Source organism: Geospiza fortis, unplaced genomic scaffold (assembly GCF_000277835.1).
Source record: "Geospiza fortis unplaced genomic scaffold, GeoFor_1.0 scaffold7, whole genome shotgun sequence".
Taxonomy (NCBI): Eukaryota; Metazoa; Chordata; class Aves; order Passeriformes; family Thraupidae; genus Geospiza; species Geospiza fortis.
In genome coordinates this window covers 34,405-59,395 of record NW_005054344.1, presented here as the reverse complement: position 1 = coordinate 59,395, position 24,991 = coordinate 34,405, and the positions used below count along the sequence as shown (strand labels likewise).

General features: G+C 39.7%; 1 protein-coding gene across 1 annotated transcript in view; it reads right to left on the bottom strand.

The window, feature by feature from the left end:
- Positions 1–8,743: 8,743 nt before the first annotated feature.
- The window catches only part of CHMP4C (charged multivesicular body protein 4C), a 17,141-nt gene continuing 893 nt past the window's right edge, over positions 8,744–24,991 (bottom strand). Inside the window, exons 2-5 of the mRNA XM_005422913.2 lie at positions 17,877–18,054; positions 16,554–16,668; positions 13,868–13,976; positions 8,744–11,697 (exon numbers count right to left, since the gene is read on the bottom strand). Of these exons, the coding sequence (XP_005422970.1) occupies positions 11,633–11,697; positions 13,868–13,976; positions 16,554–16,668; positions 17,877–18,054 (467 nt within the window). The 3' untranslated portion in view covers positions 8,744–11,632. The remainder of the gene's footprint in view (positions 11,698–13,867; positions 13,977–16,553; positions 16,669–17,876; positions 18,055–24,991) is intronic.

The window sequence follows — 24,991 nt, the reverse complement described above, 5'->3', positions numbered from 1 at the left end:
CACCTGTGTTCTTTTTTGCATTGTAGAAAAAAACAAACATTTAATCCCTTGTCAAGTAGAAGGATCAAATACTGCTAGAATGAGACATTTCTTACCTCAGAGATTTCCTGCACTTACTCAGCCTTGGTCTGAATCCTATTTTTACCAAAAATTGTCTGATTGCATGAAAATGAATGAGAATGCTGTGACACCAGAAGCCTTACTGTACTTCTGTTGGAGGTAAAAGTAAAAAAGGAACTTTTTTTTTTTAATATCCTACAGAAATCCTCATAGATGTTGAGTGAACTCAATAAAGTTTTGGCACATTATTGAAAATATATGAAATCTTGTGTCAGATGTCACTTATATATTTGAAAAGATAAAACTTTGTCTATTAAAATATTGTTAGGTTTGCAGCTATAAAGATTTTTAAAATATTGAAAAGGTGCTTGGATCATACATGCCTGGGATTTCTGAAGTACAGGAGGTAAATCTGCAAGTCTAGACATTAAAGACAGCATTAATATAATTTACAGTTTAGTCATGAGAGGGCAAAGGAATGAAAACCTCAAGATTTAAAAGATAACTTTGCTAACCCAAAGTATTTTATATCCTATGAGCAGACATTTTGGTTTAGGGGGACCATGTTGTAACTGAACTGAGCTGGAAAAAGTGAATTTGTTCAGTGGCAGTGTGGTTATCACTTCAGCTCTGTTACTGGTTAATGAATGGTTATCCTCCCTGAAGTACATGCAGAATTTGAGGTGGACAGCCCACTGTGGCCTTGAATATCTTGATCAAGGTTTATTCCAAGTCAATCCCTTAGTGAATTTATTTCTGCGGTACTGCTTGTATCCATTCTGGCACTATTTTCCATGTGTTTCCTTCTTTTTTCACTCACTGCTGCAATTTCAGTGCAGAAGCAGCCAAGTTTCCAATATTTCATTTGTAAGAATTGTCCGTGGAGTTCTGTACCCTGCTGAAAGTGCAGAGAAATATTCAAACTGGAATTGTAGCAGAGTGAGCTAGTTACAAGAATAACAACCAGTAACAGGTTGTTCTTTTCTGTTGTAGGTGATTGCCTTAATAGCTCAGCCGCTGATGTACAACAGGGTTTTCCCCTTTGTTTTAGATTTTGGTACGTAGTAGGTAGTTTAATCTTACTGGGGCCTTGCTTTTCTTTAATACTGCATCTTTTAATCCTGCAGGATTTTTTATCCTCCAAAGCACATGCAGTCTGCCCACACCAACTTCTCTGCTTTTGATTTGTGTACTACTAAATCAGTTAAAATGCTGACTTGTGTTTAATCAAGAATAAGTCCCTATAAACTCCCACTCCATACCTTTCCCACTGACAACCATTAATGGGTATAGAACATACAATGCAACAGTTTACAGTTTTACAACTGAAGTGAAAAGGGACCAGGAAAGCTCCTGTTCTAGATGGTATGTGTGTCCCAGATGGGTTTTACTCTCTGCAGTTCACTAGAACACTAAGTAATTTGATTTTTTTTCTCTGCAGTTTCTATTCCTTTTTTGAAATGTAGCTACAAAGGAACAGCATTTATTCTACTAGAAAAAAATTGAGTAGAACTTTCTTTGTTTGTAGAGGAGTTTTTCCTATCCTAGCTATGGCAGGCTCTGATACATGCTGGGTGAGTGGTGCGGAATTCAAAAAAGTTACGTTCTGAAGTTGCTGCTACAATCAGATTTTTTTTAGAAATGTCAGATAACACAAATCAATAGACCAAGGTCACAAATCACCAAGGAAGGGAAGACTCCCATAGGAAACACTCTATAGAATGCCAGGTCTTAGGGGTCTTTTTTCCTATCATTCCTTCCTATATTTCAATTAAGTCTCAGTGCAAGAGATCAGAACATTTCGATTACTAGACAGTTCCAACACTCCAAACTAGATACACATTTTTCCATGAAAACACAGAACTTGCTTTAAGGGGCGCTTGGGTAACTGAACTGCATCCTCACAGCCATGTTTGTTTGAATCTACCTGTTGGTGGTTCTACACTATTATGATCTTGAACACATTGTTAATGCATGGGATCTTAACCTCCTAAATGAAAGATGAGAGAGAATAGAAAAGACAGAAGAAAGAGGACAGGAGAAACTTGTCCATAGTTCACACCTGAGCATTTTTCCCCTTGGAAAGTAAAAATTTGTTCACTCATTTGTTGATCAGAACTCCTGCACTAATTATTAGCTTCTGTGTTGTGAGTGGTTTAGGCTCTGTGTCAATTGTAACCCATTCAGGATCACCTTCTCCCACAGCACTGGGGTTTCTTTGCCAGCCTCACTGTGCTAACCTTTATCCCAGCCTTGTTTCAGAGGACAACCTTTTGTGTTCAGTCCTTCTCAGGTTGTGCATTGCAAAGCAAACACCGAGCCCAGGGTTTCTGATCAGTCCTTTTGATCTGCCCAGATTATATTTACCTTTTGTTTCTGATGCAACTATGTGGATTCAGAGGAGTGGAAAAATAAGGAAAATGGTAAACATTTAGCATAAACATGCTTTATGCTAAACAATAAAATATTAATGTATCTATAGATATCCTTATTTTGTAGTAGATATAAATGACAAACATGTCATCCTCAGCGTAACAGTGACTTGGTCAGTCCACAGCTTATTCTCCAGCTGGGTATCTTGAGTGTTATACTGGAATACAAAATGTTTCTCTTGAAATTTCTCCTTGGGTTGATGAGTTCAGAACCATTCTGATGGTTGTTCTGGAGTCAGGAAAAGGTTGTCATGAGACATGTCTAAGCATAACTCTGTGTCACATAAAAAGCATCTTTTTTCTTCTGGTGGTCATATTTAAAAGCCCCAAACTGCAGGTTTATCCAGCATCATCAAAACAAAGTGATATTAGGATTGAAGAATCCTGTTTAACAAGCATCAGGCAGAGTTACACTGATGCTGCCCAGAGCACAGGATGTGCACAAGCAGGATGTTTCCAAGACAAGCATTTTTCACTGCCATGTAACAGGAAGGCTGAAGGAGCTCTGTAATTGGCTGAGTTCTCAAATGTAATTCTGCTTAGCTGGATAAATCAGCCTGATGTGTACGCTATTCTTACTTAAGGAAATGAGAATTTTTTACATGAAATCTTTCTGCAACAGAACAGTGCTTGACACTGAAATTAAAATTCAGGAAAGCTAGTGATGTTCTAACTCAACTGGCAAAGCTTCTCTTTGTCTTTTTATACCCTTAACCTCCTCCTGACATTGAGAAAAATGGTCTTAAGGCATTTCTCTTGTGTATAACCCAGATCTTCACTGTTTTCCTGCCTGTTTGTATGACTTGTGCCTTTTCTGTCTCGTTAAGCACATCAGAGCATCCAGCCCAGGCTGGAATTTTGGTATGGCTTGCAAATATCACAAACTGCAAAGCAGGGCAGCATGGCTCTGGAGAAAGAGGAGGCATGGATGTGGGAGTCCTGAACTTGGAGTAATAATTTCAGTCCTCTGAAGCCCCTGCTAGCCAGAGCTGAACCCTTTGGCTTTGGGAGACAGGGACCTCGCCTATCACATGCATCACCTGTCAGGAAGAGATCACTCCCCACAATGCAGAAACCCTCAGCATGGGTCTTCCTTCTAGCAGAGTCTGATTAAAGCACTGGCCTAATAAATGGGATTCTGGGATCAACTCTCAGCAGTGGCCAAGTCTTTAAGAGAAGTTAAAGGTTCTGCACCTTAACCCTTCGCTAAGCCTTCAAAAGCAGTGCTCCAACCTATGGTTTCCTGGTTTACAACACAATCTTCATGGACACCTTTCCCCTTTTTAGCCCTTTTAACCTCTTCATGGAGACCCTAAAGGCTTGCTGATTGATACTCAGCACTTCTTTGACTTGAGGATCACCAGAGTGCTCGCCAAATGATGTTTGTCCCCACTTTTTATCTGAGAGACAGGTATTGTATTTCCCTCTGCTGTGCAAACAAGGAACCTGAGGAAGAAAGCAATTACATGACTCACCCTAATTGCAAAGTAAGTCTGTTGGTGCAGTCCTAGGGTTACTGCTGACCCCTTGACTTGTCAGCAGGCTAAAATTAGATGATTTGCTGATCCAGTGAGACTTTTGCCTGTACAATACAGGAACTTTGTCTTGGGATATCTCAACTGGATTTCAAGTAGTTTTAAATATCCTTGCTTATAAATTATTCGCTGCTTCTAGATTTGTAATATTCCTTTCTTCTAAAAGTCAAATTGAACACACTAGGATGCTTGCATGTGGTGGAGAAACAGGTCTCTGTTTTCTCAATCCCATGTGGATTAATGCTTTTCATGAGAAGAAACCACAGCTGCCACAGCTGTTTTATGGAAATGCTGAGGATGACTATGAAATTGTTGGTTGGTTGGTTGGTTGGTTGGTTGGCAGTTAACGTGGGTTTGCCAAGCATTGTTCATCCGGCAAGCATCTGCTGGGAGAAGGTTGTACATTGACCTTTCAAGATCTCATTATTGTTTTGCATTGTCTGAAAAATCAATAGATAGATAGATAGATAGATAGATAGACAGATAGAGCTTAGGAAGCAGCTGCTACATGTGGCAAAACTACCGGATCTCTCTTCCCAGATTTCCTGTGTCTCTTTCTAGGCATTTCTGGTAACTAGGTTATGGGGTGGATTGTTTGTGGTGTGATGGATTCTCCATTTCCCCTCATTCTGCAGGAACACCTGTTGCAGGGACTAGCAGAGGCAATAGGCAAGAACTCTACCCTATTATGGCAGCTGCTTTGTGCATTTAGAAGTCGTCTTGCCCTGAGAAGTTTATTTTTTGTGTGTGGATGTGCATTATGAATTTAGAAATCTTGCAGCACAGCTTGTAGGATAATTGTAAACCTAACAAAAACATCAGGAGCTTCCTCTTAGATTTTAATTTGGCAAGGAGAGAATAATTTGCATTGGAAAAAACACATGAGAAAACTCTCACTCTGTGTAAACTTTTGCAAAAAAATGACTAAGATTCAGTGAGATGTTTGTGTGCCTATAGAGACATTGCTCCTGCTTAGGTGTACAAAAGCAGCCCAAAAAATGTGTTTCTTGTAGAGATAACTGCAAAGAATGACCGGTCATATTTGACTTAGTTATTCCTACCTAAACAGGGAATTAAAAATTAATTTAAGAATGCAGCAAAATTAATGGGCAAAGTAATGGAGGATGAAAGAGCATTAAACAATCAAAACTTCAGCTCAACTTTTCTGTGAGTGAACCTGAGAAAGAAAACATGCAAATAATTACTTTCATCTATTTTTGCAGTCAGCATGCTGTAGTTCACTAGAGGCATCCTCTGTGAGACAAGTTTCACATCTGAGTCGTGAATTACACAAGACTCACGATTATCCAAAGGTCACAGGACGAGATCTCTTCTCTCAACAAAGAGGCTTCTATGCTCTGCTCTGGTGTAGCAGCTGTTGACTCAGATTTCAGTTTATTCAGACATAATATGTGCTCTAGACAGATTCTCAGGCTACATAAATTAGTGTCTTAACTTGTTATCATTTCCTCCCATCATTTTTTCTCTCCTATTGTCTTCTTTATAAAATTAAATCCTTTGTGTTCAACCACAAGTGTCTGCTACAATACAATAAGATCTGTTCTCACGTTAGTGCTGTTACAAACCTTTTCCAGAACTACTTGGTTCACACAGGGGGTGAAACTTTTTTTTCTCTAGCTTAGTGAACTGAATTGACTAAAATATTTTGCTGACTGCTTGCATTGGGAGCTGAAGGTTTTAACCTGAAAAGTGCAAGGTGGTATCTCCAACCTATATTTATCTATGAACTTCTGAAACTGCATTACAGCTGTAAGAGGGTGTCAGTTCAGATGGAATTTCCTGTGCCAAATAAACCCTCTCCTTGGTAAAGTTGCTTTTTAAGATCCAAATTCTCGATAAATCAAAGTGATTACTTTTTCACATGAACATCAACAGCCTCAAAACCAGCAGCTGCAATACCTGTCTGTAGGCATGTCCCACATGCTCCCACCTAACCCAAAGCAGCACTGACATTACCTCACAATGACTGACATGCTCTGAACCCTCACAGGGTCCGAGAGACAGATTTGACTGAGAAATCCCTCTTGCAATTCAGTGTCCCCTCTGTGTTCCAATGACATCCAGCTTGCAGCTGGTCACTGCAAGGCACAATTCACTGACCCAGTATTAAACTTCTTCAAAATGAGTATTTTTAACAGATTTAAACCTTTGAGGTTGGTCTTAGCTGTTTTCCCTGGCATGAGTGTGTAGAGAGGGGGCTGGTAAACTGCTGCATGACAATCTGCTTCTGAGCTCCTGCATTAGTGCAGAGCAGGGAACAAATCTGGGTGCTAAGGTGGCCATAGACAGGGGAAGAGAAGAAAAAAGAAGCCAGAGAAGCAGCCAAGAAGGTGGGTTAGTATTTTAAAGAGCATTTGAGCTCTGAACAAGTGGGGATTTGTGGGCGGAGTGAGAAGAGTGGGTTTCACCCCTGGTGTTTGAGCAGCACTTCCAGGCAGGCCTTTTCCTCCAGCATGAGCAGTAAGACTGAAATCAGGTCCTGTGAGAAAACTGCAGCTTTCCAGCCTGCTGGAGTTTCTTGCTGTATGCTGAACGCAGAGCTCCTCCTGGAGGTCCGCAGAGTCCCAGCCCTGGAGCTGATGGACTCACAACTGCTGCTGGGCAGCAAAGCAGCCACACCAGGCACTCCAACACCCCACAAACACACAGGGTACAGACAATAGGTAGGTATGAGTAATACAACAACCCTACACATGACTATACATCTGCAGTCCCAGCTTAGTTTGTTCAGCAGCTGCACCAAGGTCCCTTTAGTAAGCTGAGTACAAAAGTAAAGCTAAGATATCTGCATATATTTATAAATTAAATGTATCTGAACACTCCCTTTACTCCTAAAGTGCAAGTTTAATTTTTTGAGGACAGGGTGCTAAACTCAGGGTAGAGTTGTAAATCCTGTCTGAACCCACAAAACACTCCTTGCCCCATAAGACTTCCATGGTGAAAGCTGATGTCACAGCAATGGGAATGGGAGGTACTGACACTTCTCACCTCCATGGGAGCAGACCACCAGCTCAGACAATTGCCCTACCACCTATTTGATTAAATTTAGCTCAAATCACAGATCCTTAACTTGCCTTTCAATGCTAGGAGAGTTGGATGCCTGCCCTTTGAGAAAGCCAGCGGGGGGGGGTACCTACACTGCCCTGCTGCCCTAAAAACAGCCCCGATAGCAGTGGCTGCTGAGACAGCACAGGCTGTAAGGGGCTGGGTAAGTGTCAAGCCCAAACTCCCCAAGATGGTATTTGCCCAAAGTTTATCTTGGTAAAGAGGAATTCGACAGTCAACTGTAGTAAACAGCAACCAGGGAATTATCAGAAGACTTCCAGTTGCAGGGGGAAAAGTCAGCTAGCATACATACAAGCAAAACAGGCAAACACAAGTGTAGTGTGTGGGAGAGGAGGGAGCAGGGCAGCAGAGGGGCTCTGTGACCCTGCCAGACACAGTCATCTTAGGTATACAAGGTTGTTCAGAAATTTCTAGGCACATATCAGCATTTCATAACTACATAATCTAGTTTGAGCTGTAGCTATTGATCCTAAGAGTGTAGTTCAGTGGTGACCAGGTAATCACATGCTGATAACAAAACAAATAATTTAAACTATGATCAAGGTCACACTAAGCAGCTGTACTTTTCCTACACAATATACACCTGACTCAACAGTGCTATGAAGGTGGGACAATGGGGACAGATGTGAGAAAATACGACAGCTACCTGAAATTATACTACTTGTAATTCTTAAGATGTGCTGCTAAATAATTTTGAGACTAAATTCTTATGTTTCTAAAAAAATTACATAATTAAAATAATATAAGCTCTACATCATGAAAGACAGTGAGATTTTCTAAATATTCCCCCTGCACACTCATCCTTGTTCTTCCACTCCCACAGCTGTAGACAAAGACAGCAGTGCTTGTGCCACAGCAGTTCCTTGCCATTTTGTGACAAAGCCCTTAGGACTCACAAAGAGTAAAAGAGAAGCTGCCCAAGCAATTGAAACCTTTCCACACCAGATAATGAATGGTGGTCCTAAATCACTGCTCCAGCATTTCATACATACATGTAAATATATGTGTGTGTACATAAAAGGTGAGACACTATACACACACAGAGATTTTAAAGAGATTCTAATAAGATGAATGAAAAAAAAGCCTTTTGTATTTGTATTCATCCTTGCCTATCACATTTTTTTTCTTTTTCATTTTTAAAAGACCTGATCATTCTTCCTTTCCAGTAAGGCCTGGAAAGTGAAAACCACATATTTCTGAAACAATGATGAGATCTTCAGGTCAGAGGGGAGGAGATGGAGGTATTTTGGATATATTAAATTACAATAATTTCTTGCAACACAATGGTTAAATGTGAAGGAATGCAGCCCAAACACCACAGCTTACACTGAGGTGGGGTTTTTTGTTGGTTGTTTTTTAAACCAAATCAACTTCAAAGAATTCTTGAACTCTAACTGGCTGCTGAAAGATTATTACATTAAAAAAGTTTCAGAATATTCTCACATCCTTTAAAAGAGCACTATATTCTAATGACAATATAAGGAGAGTACTTGCAATTTTGCCTGATAGGAAAAGAAATTTAATAAAATCATGTAACACAAACATGACACCAAAATATTTATTTACAGTGTATATATATATATATACATACATGAATTATATTTACTTTTTATTAATATCTTTTCCCCTTTTTAAAGTTTTCCAGGTTAAAAATGTCTAAGCTTGTTAGGAGAAAAAAACAATCTCAGAATAAATAAGCAACAAGAAAGGAAGTCAGTTATAGTACACCATCTGCTGCCACAGTCCTCCTGTAAAATATGTTCCAGTTAATAGGGTACATTTACAATAACACATTGACACTATTCACTCTCGACTGCTTACATACTGAACAAATACCATCTTGGCATGAAGAGAGGCATATGTTCAAATAAGAAAGAGCCATTTGTCCCACTGTTATCTGAATTTACACAGGAAAGAGCCACTCCCTCAGCTGAATTAAATCCCTACAACCCTTTTCCCTTGAAGAAAACTGGTGTCCAAAAAAAATATGGCAACAAACATTCCAGTTACAGAGGTCCATGGTGTATTTTTGTTTCTGTACATCACTACAGTGTTTCTGAGTATAATTTCACCAACCTCACACCCTGGCCTGTGAACTGGTACATGAGTCTGTCTTTCAGGACTATACATAGCTTTCAGAGCAGCTCACCTGAATATTCAGTCTCATTTCTTCACTTTTCAAAAGTTTTGTTTTTAAAGTGCTTGGTCTGAACATTAATAAGCCGAACACACCTGAAGCTTCTTCAGGATCAACACTAGGCACATTGCTGGAGGTCAGCAGTCAAATGCTGGTTTGCAAAGGAGATCTGTACAGGATTATTTTGTCTCCAGTGAGGGGTTCACATGGAGAGGGGTTCTCACAGTGAGGGGTTCAAAAACAGCAGGCCCACATTTTCCAAAGCAGACTGAAAGTCACTTTAGTTTCGAAATGGAAGCTTAGAGACCCATTAGGTTGTAGAGCACAAGTGCTACCTACATAAGAGCTAAGCATTGTTAAACTACTAATTCAAACAAGAACAGAGGCTGGGAGCCAGCTTTTCCAAACTAACTATGGGACTGTGTTGGCATGGCCTCATATTTAGAAATGCCAGAAGTGCCCACAATCACACTGCCAGCCTTGCACAGTCATACCCCCAGTGTGTGCTAATATGTTCTGTACACAATTCAGAGACTTGCATAAACTGCACACCTTGAACACAGGATTCAAGCCAAAAGCATTAGCAAATGGATTTCAAATAACTGAATATTTTCTATTTTACTAACTATTCCTGCTTTCAGCTAACATCTCATGCTGAATTTCAGCAAGCATTAAAACCAAGTAGCATTTTGTTAGTATTTGGTTTCCTCCTCCTTGAGAGTTCAAAATGTATTTTTAAATTTAAGGCAGCTGTGTCTTTATTTTTTTCTGTTTTATTTTGTATTTAAAACAAAAATTAAATAATTGCAGACTTCCTCTACTCTCAAAAAAAAAGGGACCATTTTCTTGGTACCTCCAAATTTTAGGACAGAATTAACACATCCAGTTTTATCCAGTAAGAAAATTATCTGAAGTGGCAAGGCTTGATTCAGCTCTCATACAGATACAATCCAAAAGCAATTCCTCCACAGAGAATGAAAGTCCTGAAAAATTCAATCTCTCCACAGGGTTTATACATTTTGGGTTTCATCCATAGGGCTCAACATGAAAGGCTCTGAGCAGACCACATCTAGAAACACGTATTTGCTTATACTTAACCTAAAATCCACTGAGCTGGAGGCTATTGAAGCCTGTTGAAGCTGAACACCAAGCAAATCACAGGCTAAAGCCTGCAGGAGAATGGGTCAGTCTTCTGGTGCTAAAGATCTACAGAAACCAAGTCCACCACTAATCCCCAAGTGGTTCAGTTATCACTAAATTTAAATTCATTTGAAAACAAGAAACCTAGATCAAGGACTCTGCTTCCTACATCCCTAGGAACTCCACACTGTTCTACTATTTCCTTGTAATTGACAGCAGGCTCCTAGCACACAGTTTAAACTTATTTAATACTTCGTTAATACAAAGCAGCCTATTTAATACAGCCTATTTTGGGGCTGTATTTGAACAGATATCTCTCCATATATATAGTAGTTTAGCACTCAAGAGTGGCATTTTTTCCTTAGGCTAAACCACTGTCAGCTGGACACTAACACACCAACTTTACAAGTAAGCCAGAATCAGCTTTTAACCAAGGTTTAAAAAGGCCCTGCAAATGCAACAAACTGGTATTATTTCAATTCACAAACTGAATAAGAGATAAAGAACCAGATGCTCAGAAATTAAAGCTATTTTGAAATTGTGTAACTAAAAATGTGTTGCTAATTTTGCTTTCCTCAATCACATCATTCTGTAACCTAGTCAGAAATAGTCCAAAATACAATTCAAGTTGACCTATAGAAGTGCATGGGACATTTTGGCCTGTTAAAAAAAAAACAAATAACACATCCCACTTCAGTAAGCCCAGAGAAGAGCTTCCTTCTAATATCTAGGACACCATAAGTTGCTCAAGGCAGACTTTGAATCTTCATGTCCAAATGAATAGCTATTAGTTCTTGGGCTCAAAGAACTTGTGAGGACATGTATTGAGCTGTTTTGCTAACATTTAAATAGTCTGAACCAAATAACCCTCTAGTTATAGGGCTTACTTAACTTTCTCATTTCAAAAATGAATCCAGCTTTGAGCATAAGTGAGGCACACGGGTTTTACAAACCAACAGATATGGTAAGAGAGTGCCTATTAAAAACTGATACTAATAATAAAACAAATCTCTTGATGAGGCTGAAAAAAATTATGCCTGAAGGTTTAGGTAACTATTTAATTCTTTTGTTTGCTGGTTTTTAAGCTAATTTTGTAACATAGCAGTAACACGAGTCTCAGCAAGATGTGCCATAAAAAACCCCAGCCTGTATGAAATGCAACCACAGTGTGGTTATAAAACAGCAGTATAGCTCTTTACATTCTGCACTGTAATGTTTGGTGTTATAAAAAGACCATGCTCTTATGAAGCCCAGGCAGCCAGTTTCTTCATTTCATCTTCATCCTCTGCTCTTTTCCTGGTAGATGCTGCAGATAAAGAGACAATAATCATCAACCAATGTAACAGTCAGAACCATTCTATCTGTTAGCATGAGGACTTGCATGGTGCTTTTCTGTTTGAAGATCTCAGACCAATTTACTGAGTAGCAAGCTGAACATAAGTAATACAGGAATGAAGCTTGTAAGAGATGTGACTATTTTGCCCCATCATTATTTTGTATAGAACCCTAAAGTTCACAATATAGGTCTGACGTCATTCCTACTGAAAGACATAGAAAAAATATTTAATTTCTAAAGGTTGCCACAGCCAGAAAAGGTCCACAAGAATGCTGTCAGTTCTCTCACCACCATGTAAATGAGAAAAGTGACCTATCCTGGCCAGCTATCCTGCTACCTTTCCAAATAGAGCTGAGAGGTTCTGCATATCCAAGTCTCTAGATGAACTCACCCCATTTTAATGGGTGGGGTCATTTATTAAATGAAGAAAGACATTCCTGAACTTGTTTTGCTCAGGTGACATCAGTTAACTGCTGTGGTCACTGCAACAAGAATTCCCAGCTCTGTATCAGGACCTACAGACACTTTGTACCCAAATCTCCTATCCCACATCACCTGCATTCATTAAACTAAAACCTCACCCAAACTGTCTTCATTTGCTGACCTGCAAACTAGATGCCCAAGAGCCAAGGTTCAGCCTCAGGCTGCCTCCTCCATTTGTGGGCTGTGCACATCAGGACTGGCATCTCTCCACCCACCAGTGGAACACTGTTGGTGGGTCCAACACCTTCCTGTGCATCTTTACAGCCAGCTGGCTCCCACCTGAGGCAGCCACGGGGTCAGGAGCCGCTGTCTAGAGGGGAACTGCAACTACCACCCTCAGGGCCTAGGGCTGGGAGAAGCACTTGGGGGACTACAGCTTCAGTCCCTCTTCTGCAAGTGTCACAGGTTCACTGTATGACTGGGGAAGGTCACTATGCCTTGCTTCATTGCAGTTTCCTCATCTTCAAAATCAGGAGGGCAACATGCATCTCCAATTAGAAGCATTAGAAATCCATCAACTGGTCTGACTTTGCTGTTGCTGTGTAACAGTAAGCAGGAAACATAAACCAGTTTTTCACAACCTTGAACTATATTATTGTAACCAGCTCATCTTGCCTAAAGCAGCCATACAGATGGATGTAGAAAATTAAAATAGTGAGAAGCACATGGAGATGGTCTGGGTTTAATAAAAATGTCAGCTGGCACAGCTGGATCTGGAAGACGATGTATGAACAAATCATAAATGGCCAGACTGAATTTTCACTGCTTTTCTAAATCCCTTTTTTTTTTTTTACTAGCTGTTTGGCAACTGGGTTCAGTAGATGAGGCCACAGTCTCAGCTTGAACATTTTAAACTGCTTCTCAGGATTTAAGTGTCATCTGCCAAAACACATATCATAGTATCTGAGTTGAGCTGGTCTAGGTAACCTGTTCTGTAGCAGAAACCATAAGCCACCTGTGTCACATGTGTGCTGTCCTTACCACCAAGTATTTATATTCTTTTACTGATGTCAGTACACAGCAAGTCTCTCAACTGACAGTCAAAAGTGTAGTAAAAGTTGACTGCTCTGGCTGAATTCAAAATGAACAGGGAGGAACTACAGAAAAATAAAACTACAGCTTAATACCAGGAATAAGCCTGTTCAGTACAAAGAAAGCAAAGAAATGAATATATGTCTTTAAATATGTACTTCCCAATGCCTCCTTAATTTCTAATTAAAATACCAGTGGGAAATATCAAACCACTACCCTGCAAAGCTGTATCTTTATGACATAAACACTTGGAATCTAGGTCAGACTCTACTTGAAAGAGACTAAGGATTTAATTGCCAAAAAGAAGAAAAAAAAGGCATAAAAGATCATTCCTCAATGATCTTACTAGATTTCAGTAGGAGATACATCAGTATATGTGCGAGGTCGGGTTCCCTGAGTTTGTCACCCCAAATCTACAGAAAATTTGGTCCTAAATGCTTTCACAGAGCAAAATGGAATCCCACTCTGCTTTTTCTGTTAAGCAGATAAAAATAGGAAAAGGAATTTATAACATTTGAAAAGTTATAACAGAGTTAAATGCATATCTGATACCCTCTCTTCCTCTCCCCTTTTTCCCAGCATGGCTTAATCATGAGAAATGTAAAATGGCAAGCAGGCACTTTACCAGGGCGAGAAGGGAGCGATGTGGATGGAACACTTGGCAACCTGACATCTCTCATTCCCTTGTTCAGTTCTTCTTGCTCCAGTTCCTCTAATTCTGCCATCAACTCATCCTAAATTCAAGGAAAATATTATTTACAAATTCTGACAGTGATTACACGCAAGAGCACATTAAACCACTGTGAAGCAAAATACTACTAAAAAACAGTTTACACCTGAAAGAACATACCAAGAAACAGCATATTAAATGTGCAGTTTATACTAAGTATCGGCAATTAAGTAAACCTTAACTGAACACTGAAAATAGGACAATGAAAGTTAGAAACAGGACAAGGAATAAACTTAAAAACAAAACTAACAGCAGTACAGTACATGCCAAAAAGTCAAATACGGGAGTAAAAAGTCTCTCTGTTGTCCTCAGGTTTGTTCCAAATCTAGAGCCTGTACTCGTCAATGGATTCTAACTTTAATGTGCCATTTCTTCTATTTGAAAAGGCAAACATCTTCCACTGGTTATAAGGCAGACTGTCATTAAACATTATGCTTCAGCCCTATCATGTAAATCCAGGATTATGCATGATTTCAAAGCAGCACTGGAACCAAAACTCTCCTCCTGGGTCCTGTTATTCACTCTTGAAGCACGCAGCACTCGTGGGCTTTTAGGTGCAGAGGCTGATTTGGACAGTGATCTAATCCACATGTACAATGCTAAAAATAAAAAGGCTGTATGCTTTTTAAAAAAGCAAGGAACTTATTCCTCAGCTGAAGTTTCCCAAAGAAAGGAAGCTCAATGCTATATATACATGGAGAAACGGACCTTTGCCACGTTGATAAAATGGTTTAAAAGAAGCAATGGGCAAAAACAACTGGAGAGGGGTGGGGTAAGTATCAAAAAAGTAGTAAAGCAAGAGCTATTAGATACTGAAATGGGCTTTGCCTACACATTTATACTTTGTTTATCACCAATGTAGAAGTTAAAATGATGGTTGCATAGCCACCACAGGACTTTATACCTGCATTTACTTTCTCATGGTTTTATAATTTAAGGCAAACATACACTGTGCCAACCCAGGGAGAAGGAACTCTTATGATTCTGTGCCTGCCTGGAGCAGGAGAAATCACATGCTTCCACGGTCTCCTTACAGCCACAGCACACATGCGAAGAGAAAATGCACGGAAAAAACATCCTTAAAAAATTTAAATTAAATATTATCCTTCAACACTAACCTCCTTATATCCCAGCAATTAAGTCATTGATTCTAGCACTCTTAAGATGCAGTAGCCTGCAAACCAGGTTTCCCTGTTTCTGCCAAGTGCTCTAAGTATTAGGCTCCTATGCAAAAGCTGGTACTACGATGCTCTAAGTGAAAGGGGCTTATTTTCCAAACAGGAACAATGCACATCAGCTTCAAGTGGTATCCCTTAGGAACTTCCAGGTCAATCTACAACATGCTTACTAAGCCTAGACTCCAAAAAGTTAAGCACTGTTGCAAAGTAAGACTGTACAGATGTTTGGGGTGGGAGGATGTTTTTCAGTTGTTTGAAGCTCGGGCCAAATCCCATTCCTTGTGCCAGTAATGCCTAAATGTTTCTTGGAAAGCCTTTTTACATTCAGTGGGGAAATACAGGAAAACAGGTAATGGGAACAAAATACAAAGAATCATTATTATTTTCAACAAATTAGAGCTGTTCAATGAAAGCTCCTCTTCCTCCCAGTCAAGCAAATATGTGCAATATAGCATTTAGATTTTCCTTTGTTGTCCATTTGGGAACATAGGAACAAATTAGTTAGGAATACAGTGAATGATTTGAGTATTCAGGACATTCTTCAAATGATTCTTAGTGCTTTGCCACTTTGAAACAAAATTGAAAAACAAAACAAAAGTAGTTGTGATACTGAGCTTGACACCCATCTCTGCATCCCACAGATTACAAGAATTTTGAGTAACCTTGACCCTTCCTCAACCATGGTTGGATCAGAAATAAATTAGATCCTGTTTAGATGTACAAAATCAAATCTGGGGGCACTGGATGAAAGCTACTACAAAAAATTTTGAGAAAGTCCTAAATGCCTTGTGGGGGTTTCAGAAGAAAAGAGTTTTAGAATGAAACCTTATTGCCTCCAACAGGTATTACTTCTACCTATCAGAGCTACTTCTGTGGTCTGGGCAATAGGGAAAGGATCTGCATCTCCAATCACCAAAAATGACCTTAAAAAAATGGTCCAAATATTCAGAATTATGAACAGCAGCCTGTCCATGACATAGGGACATGCACTTAAGTCAAACGGATGTCTATTTGGAGCAACAGAAAATTATATGTTTCAGTGTCCATTTGGAACAGTACAAATTACATGTTTTAGTGACCTTCTTCTGAGGCTCAGATGAGAACAATAACTACAGGAATGCAGTTAAAAATGCTTTTCTTAAAATTGATACAAAAATAAAAACATTATATTATTTAAAAATAATATTTTTTTCTATTTTTACATTTACAGATTTTTATTTAGTACATTATATATTTTATATATAATAGTTTTATTTAACTTTTATATTTATAAAAAATTTATACCATTGTCCTAGATAAGGTAAGCTAGAACCAAGGAATTTCACATCCACACTTCTTGAAAAACAAAGCACTGCACAGCAGAATAACTATGGAGTTAAAAGTCACATGCCTGAAGTACTAACCTCATCAAACTCATCACCAAAGGTGGCTCGGTTTGAGATAGCATCTGAAATTTCCTGGGCAACATCTTGCTGTTCAGTGATATCTTGCATCAAATCATCAATTTTGTTCAAATCCCTGGCAAAGTAACATGGAAACATTTTTTAAAAGATGTATCATTCAAATCCTACAAAACACACTCACTTGAACAGACCCTGTTTTCTTTTATGCTCCTGACTCTATAAACAGCAGAATTCACAGGGAATAATTTTCCTCACCCACACTCAGTCCAGCTACTTCCATGTGGGGATTACAACAAAGGTGAAACTGCAGCAGTGTCTCTCCCTCTCTGTGCTCCTCATACCTCTGCCAGCCAGTCACAGCCCATGGGCAGATCCCCCAGGTCAGCATCCTTACAGGCCTTTTGGTACTTAAAGGGGCTTTATAAGAAAGATAGGAATAAACATTTACATGGCTTGTTGTGAAGGGCAGAGGGTAACAGCTTTAATCCAAAAGAGGGTCAATTTAGATTTGATTCAAGGAAGAAGCTTTTTACAATGAGGGTGGTGAAGCACCAGCACAGGTTGCCCAGAAATGGTGGATGTCCCATCACTAGAAACATCCAAGGTGAGGTTGGATGGACCCTGAGCAACCTGATCGAGTTGAAGATGTTCCTCTTCACTGCAGGGTGTTTGGACAGGATTATCTTTAAATGTCTCTTTGAACCCAAACTATTCTATGATTTTATGGATCTTTTTTGATGTTAAGCTTTCACCAGAACTGGGGAGAACTTAACAGAATTGTACCCCATTTAAAGGTTTCCCTTTATTATTAACTTTGTTATTGTTTCAGTTCCTGTTTATTTCTCCCAGAACAACCCTTCTGATTTAACTCTGTTTATTCAGGCAGAAAAACACCCCTTGAAACAATATAGGACGTATGAAAAAAAAAATTCTTTTTTTGGGGGGTGGTGGGGAAAGGGGGTGCATTTAATTAGTACTTTGAGTCCCACAGTCCAGCTTATGGATTCTGAGGAAAAGTGTCCACCTAGTTTCTATGACTAGATTTTCTTCTAGACAAACTAAGGGCAGAGGCCACTCTCCACTGCCAAGACAGACTGAAAAAAACAGATCTCACCAGTTAAGTGAACTTCCTCCTAGATTTATTGTTAAGAAAAGATATTTTTCTGCCAAATATAACACTGTAGCACTAAGAGCATTTCTGACATTCAATGCCTGAACCAAAAATGAAGTCAAAACTATCTAACTTGATACAACAGTCTGTAGTAATGGAATAATCTGAAAGTGGTTAGTAAGTTCAACTTGGAAGCTACTAGAAACACTTACATATTTTCATGTACTTTTTTCATAGCTTGTGCAGCATAACCCATATTCTTGAGCACTTCTGTGTTGGTGTGGGAATTTTCCAATGCCTCTCTCTGGAACTCAATGGTCGAAAGTGTCCCATCAATTTGATTCAACTGTTTCTCATACCTCTTTTTTCTCTTCAGTGCTTGTAAGGCAGCTGGAATGGGAAGAGGCAAAGTGCATTGTGTGTTTTCATAGCAAATGCAAAGACAAGTAGTTCAGCACCAAGCTGACCTGCAGAATTTATAATTCTCACCCTCCTACCTTACTATGAGGGAGACAAACTTTGACCACACCAGATTGGCAGCCTGTTAATCACCAACAGGCTGTTGCATGAATATGCTGGGGAAGCCTCTTTTAGATTAGCTCCTTTTAGCACCATAAGGAAAAGCAGCTTCTTCCTCCACTGTGGGAAATCTTGAACTCCATCCTGTGCACACAGGCAAAGCAGGGAAGATGGGAAGGAAAAAGAAAAACATCAAAGAGAAGTCAGAAGGGAGGAAGCAGAAGAGAGAATAAAAGAATAAGCAAAATGTAAGTAAAACCTAAGGAAGACAGTGTAAGAAGATCTGCCATGATAACCACAACTCCACCAATGGCGCTCTCTAAACTTGGTCTCTGCAGCAGTAACTGTGAAGCTCAACAGAGGGCTCAAATGGCCCAGCTAGGCAGATTAGAGGAGGATTTGCATTTCTTCAGCTTTTAGCTCCTCTATTTCTTAACAATCACCTATGAACGTGACCTTTAAACCTTAGAATTTAAAAACACAAAGAACTTTGTAGACATGAGCACAGTCAAATCCAACTACATCCCATTATCTTTGTAAATTGTCAAGATTAGTCTTTTATATCCACTAAGTTATGAGCAGCGTACTCTGCCCAGAGTAAATCATTACCAGAATAAATGCACGTGACATGCATGAGGAGAAAAGAACTTTCTCTTGGCCTCAGGGTGTGGAACACACACAATTTTGCCACAAGCATTTCCTGATGCCAGTTCTTTCCAAACTACACATGTGCCAGGCTAAAAAACCCCACCGAACAAAACAAGAGACTGAGTTAACCCATTGTTTGGCTTCTTTCAATGCTATTAGCACCCCCATTCCTTCCCATTTAATTTTTTAAACAGATTCAGAGCCTGCCAGCCCCAGCAGCGCTGCAACCCCCCAAACTCAACCAACAGCGGCAGCTACTGTTGTGATCATGTAAAAATTGCCCATGTGCAACAACACTGAACCTCGACACTGGGGTACACAACTTTTTAAATGAAATTAGGATTCCCCCAAGGAGGGCACAAAGATTTATGGTGCGTAACAGCACACTAAAAAAATTAATGTGTTGTTGACAAATGCTTGAATCAACATGATCAATATTGCTCATCATGAGCTGCTCAAGGACAGGCATTCACACAGGCTACGATGCCTTCCACCACCTGCAGTGAGATGTTTCAGGACAGCAAACCACAATCCCAACAGATTAATCATGGCATTCAAATCCAAGATTTTCCCAGGTTTTGCGGGATGGTTCAAAGATTATGCATATTCTGAAGAAGTTGCACAACCACCAGATGATGACATGCACGTGGCAAATGTAATAATTGTAAAATTCTCACTGGCAATTCTAAAATACTTAATTTTTATCTAACCCCAAAAAATGCTTACCTACTTATTATTTCCTTACTTAATTATGCTTAGTGTTGGTAGAGTTAAGACACCAGCCACTTCCTTTTTCTTAGCTTCCATTGGATCAAATTTGACCCTGGATTCTTAGGTTAGGAAGACAGAGGTTCCAGACAAATGTAACAGTCTGAAACTCTGCATAACACCAGCTGGGCCAGAGAGGACTCTGAGGCCCTGTGGACACTGAGGAGCACTCAGCTGGAGCAGGCATCTACCATGGGGCATTCTTTCTAGTCAGTGTTCCTCAGAAATGGGACTCTGCAACGGTGCTGTTATTACTGGCTGCTCACAGAGAAAATGGATTTCCTCAGTTACACACAAAGCAGTTTTCAAAATCCTGAAGTTCATCTAATTAAACCACACCCAAATAAAAAAAACACAGGAGAAGCTAAACTCTCTGCTATTTCAGCTATTCATAAGCAGCTTTTCCTAATTATTGTGGTGCAAGATATCATCTTCATTCTCTTTGGTTTTACCAGTGACTTACAGAATAAAGCAGTCCATAGGAAATAAATTCATACTCCTTCCTTATCAATCAAAGCAGTGTAAATTCTCACACCACACTACATGATTTTCATGATTGTGTTAAATTAATGCCCTTTATTGCAGAGTATTTTGCCACAGTGGCTCCTATCACTAATTTATGAGAATTTCCTTGTTATTTGAAATCTATTTTCCAACGCTTTACAAAGTACCTAGAATTTTTAGTGCTTTCCTACTGCATATTAGAAGCATTTTTAAATTTGTGTGCAAGTTTTACAGAACTGAAATGCTCCTGCTGTATAATGCTACCACATTCTAATTACCAAACTGGAGAATAGTGTATCTATTAAAATATAATGAAATTGAGTAGAGAACGCAAACTCACTTCACTGAAGGTCTAGGAATGGCACTGAAAAATGGTGTTCCCCATTCCAAAGATCTCAAAGAAGGAAGACAGCCTGGAGAGGATGAGTTTGAGCAGAGGTAGAGTCTAAGGAAGCAAGTGTAATTAACACCAATTCATTCAGGAAGAGGTGGAGGGCTTCTCCAGGAAAAAAAACACAAAAGCAGACTCATACACTTTTTCTTTTGTGTTCCAAAAAAGCCAATTCAACTCCTGAATTTTTTAATGTCAGCACTTGGCTGGGCTTTAGCACATTTCCTGAACTGAATCCAGTAAGCAGGATACAGCTCACAGATTAGGAACCACTGTTTTTAATATGAGTTTTTATTTTATAGTCAAGGAGTCCGGAACAAAAGGAGACTATGATGTCAGTTTAAGTTTGTATATTAATGAATTAATTTTATTAACATACAGAAGGGTGCTTTTCCAATATTGCTACAATGCTGATGCTTTATTAAGGAAGCAGAAATGGCCAGCCTGGCAATAAGTATCCTGGCCACACTGAATATCCAGATTTCAAAAGGAAAAACAGAAATAATGACATAGGGAGAGTTGTGCACCCTCCTCATGGCTTCATGACAGATCAGCCTGAAAAGCAACACCTTTACCTGTCAAGCACACCACTAACACCCATCAGTACAGAAAGCACCAACAATCTCATCATCTTCTGAAGCAGAAATAAAACAATTGCCTAATAATCCTTATAACTCCCATGAGGGAACTACTGAAGTAGGAAAAGAATATTTCTTCTGAAGATGTAACACCACTATGAAAATACCAGGTATCACTCTTGGATACAGTTCACACACCTCCACCTCAGGCCTGCAAGGGATTCATGGACTGCAGCTTCCGATCTCCCTCACACCAGGGACAACTGAAGGCAATGCTACTGAGGCCATAAAAATCATAGGACCCTAATTAGGCTCATTATCAGCACTGATAGTCCTCAAAGCCTCGTGGAGGAAGCCACAAGCAGTTACAACCGAGGAGCTAAATCAAGAATAATAAAGAGCTGGACCAGTTATAAGTATTCCAGTTCATGGCAAGACACTTGAAATGTGATCATGAAAGTCAGAGAACAATCACTGTAACTCACAGAGCAGACATGCCAAGGGCTTTCCTTATTGTCCCTGCCAGAAACCCTTCTTCCCAACCTGTCCCACAGCCTGCCGTAGGCGTCACTGTCCTGTCCCCCAACACACACCTACCACACCATTGTTTGGCTTCCACAGCCTCCTGGTCACACCCAGCTCATTCTAAAGGAATGCTACACGGCTACATAAGCCCTGCCCAATCCTAACACACAACATATTTAGCAGCATCTACTTGTGAAACCTTCCCTGTTATTCCCACTTTCTTCATAGGTTTTGTCTTCAGTAGTACTATGTAGTTCTTTATGGTTAATATTTAGTCCTATTCTGGATGGTTTATCTTAACTTTATTATTTTTATTATTTTTTTTATGTTTTTAGGATCTGTGAAGGACATTGGGCTGAAACAACACACATTCACGTGTATGTTATTTTCACAATTACAGGCATACTCCAGAAAACACACTTCCTTTTAAACAAAGTTTTCAAATATTCAGCATCACTTCCTGTTCTTTAAATTTTCTTGTATGTCCTTTAAAATAATGGATAAGAAAAACCAGTATATAGGTGGAGTTGGCAGCTATGCATTGGCTGAAACTGAGAAACCCCCCAAAAAAGCAGAGCAAGAGATTTTAAAAGAGTTTGTTTCTGGAATGGAGAGACATTAGAATTCAGTGCTAACTGTGAAAAAAAATATTGCTTCTCATGACATAACCTCTTCAGGAGGAATTTCAGCATACAAAAAACCCCTGAAGTGGTCTAGCTACAATCAGATATTAATGGGGAATGCTGGAAATGCATCACATCACATCAATAGCTAATTTCAGATTAGGTACAGGAACTGCAGAGATACTTCATAAAGGAAAAGCCAGGAGTATTTTAGTGATGTTTCACATCTATGGCATAGCTAATGCATTACAGCTTTTAAATCAAGTTAAGCCTACTGATGTCACATGAAACCCATTCAAGAGTCATATGAAGTCATGAGAAATTGCTGGTGCTTGAATCTCCTCTCTCGTATTGGTGCAACTGACTCAGACTCATGCACCTAAAAATCAAGTGAGATCATGCCAATTTGCTAATTTTCTATCCCTAGATACATCTTGCTTCAGTTGCAGACAGCTCCATTTTAGTTTCCCTAGGCTTCTACACAGATGCAATGAAGAAAAAAAAACTACATTAAAATTACCAGTGATGTCCCTCCAAAACACTCACTTCAACAAAGCAGTGTAGATTAAAACCTTTATTTTCTCATTTGTATGTATGTTTACATAATGTTACAACAGGTGGTGGTTAGCACAGATTTTCTCTGAGCTATACAGTACTACACACTAGCTAATATAATGTCAATGTAAATCAACAGTAATTAAACTGTAAAGCAATTAGCATATCAAATGAAGATATATTATTGGGGATCTAAGTTCACTGACTATCCTGCTAAATTTAAGCACTTTGGCACAGCAAAGTTATATTTTAAACCATATATGGTTCATATTGTTTCTCCTCTGACTGTACTTAGGTTATCCCATTTTGGTTTTAGAACCATTTTTGGCACGAATAAAAACTGCCCCGCTGCCCTTTTAGCCCTACCCTTGCCTCTTTACTGTTAACTGTAGGTCCCCAAGCAAATGACAAAATCAAAGGCAGTTATTTCTAACCACAATCAGCTCAACACTACAGTTTGTAATACAACTTCATGAACAATTTAATAGATAAAAAACTAGGGCAATTGCATATTGAAACAACAATCTTCAGATATCAAATGCTGCATGCCTGAAGCAAAAGGCCAACACACACCTGAAACCACCATCAACCAGCTGAGTTAAAGATGAAGCAGATCTACCTTTTCCCAACAAATTCTCATTCCTGCCTGTGCCCTACTCTCTCCTTCCTAGGTGCACAAGCACTCATGTAGCTACCAGGTCAACTGGATAAATGGAACTTAAACCACCCTGGGTAAAAAGAATAACCCACAAAGAAAACCACAATATTTTACAATATCTAGCTTTCTGAAACACACCCTTCAGGGAGCTCCGCTAAGGGAAAGGAAGGGAGCACAAGGGCAGGAGCAAGGCAGGAAATTGTTTCTTTCTGCAAATGTGCCAGCTTATATTTCAGGTTTGGGATGAAGTTCCAGAGCAGCATGTCTGGATTTAACCAGGAATTGCTACAGTCATAGGAACCACCCTGTTTGCTTGTACCAGCCCTGCAGCTCAGATTTTTGCACAATGAATTTAACCCCAGGAGCCACCTGGTCACTTTGTGCCATAGCAAATTAGCTTCCAGCTGGATCACCTTCCTGAACTAGCTCACTGTGATCATACAGAGGTGCCAGTACCTGGACAAAGGACCAAGAGACACTCCAGCTGAAGCCCAAGGAGTAGAAAGTGACAACTGGGACAATTGTGACAGCTCCCATCCTCTTGAGCAGCTGTGTCAGTTAAGCTCTCAACTGACTTTAGTCCCTCGACTGTGCCTTCAAATCTGTCCCATCTTGACCCACAATTTAAAATCCATTGTAACTAAATGTTAGTTTAGTTAAACTGCCTTTTGCTAATAATTATTAAATGCTAAAGTATTACAAATACATTAGAGGGCTAACCGGGACACCTCTAACACACAGCTCCACACCAGTTCAAAGTTACAGGGCATTATTTTATAAATTACTGAGTAACAGAACAAGCAGGCAAAAGACCTACTTTCTTGTTACATCACAAATCTTTACTTCAAAATATTCTTCTTCTATTATTAAGCATTTAAATTAAAATACAGCTCAGGCAAATAGGCCGCCATGCAACTTCAGGAAGTAATTAACTTGTTTCTCAGAGGCCTGTATATCCCCAAGACACTGACTACCATCATGTGCTTCCCAGGGGCGACAACATCAGTATACACAGGAGCCAGGCTTTCTGACCCTTAGCATCCTCTCCTTCACAGCTAACAGGGTCCCAGAGCAGTAAGTAGTCACTAATGCTCTAAGCTATCATTCTTTTTTTGGTTGCACATATACATCCTACATTATTTGGACAAATCACTGCATCACTTTGTTGCTCAGTTGTCAGCAATGGGGATAATGTGCATTGATTCGTGAATACACAGGAGATCCGCACATCCTTCATCTCGTTCGCCACCTGCCCAGCCAATGCTGAGCCCCCAAACAGCAATTCCTTCCCCTGCTGAGCAGCAGAACTTCGCCCTCCATGTATCCAACCAGTACGCGTGCTACAACGCACGAACAGGAGAATCGCACAGGAAAGCACAGACAGTAAATTTGTGAGGAATAACAAATTCCCATCCCGCTATATGGATCCACAGTTCATTAAACACTAATCGATGCCAAACCACCATCCCGCCTGGCGTGTGGTGATACTTGCTCGGAGCCCAGGGCCGAACCGCGGCGCACACCTGCGGTGCCAGGTGACCCGGCCCAGCCGCAGCCC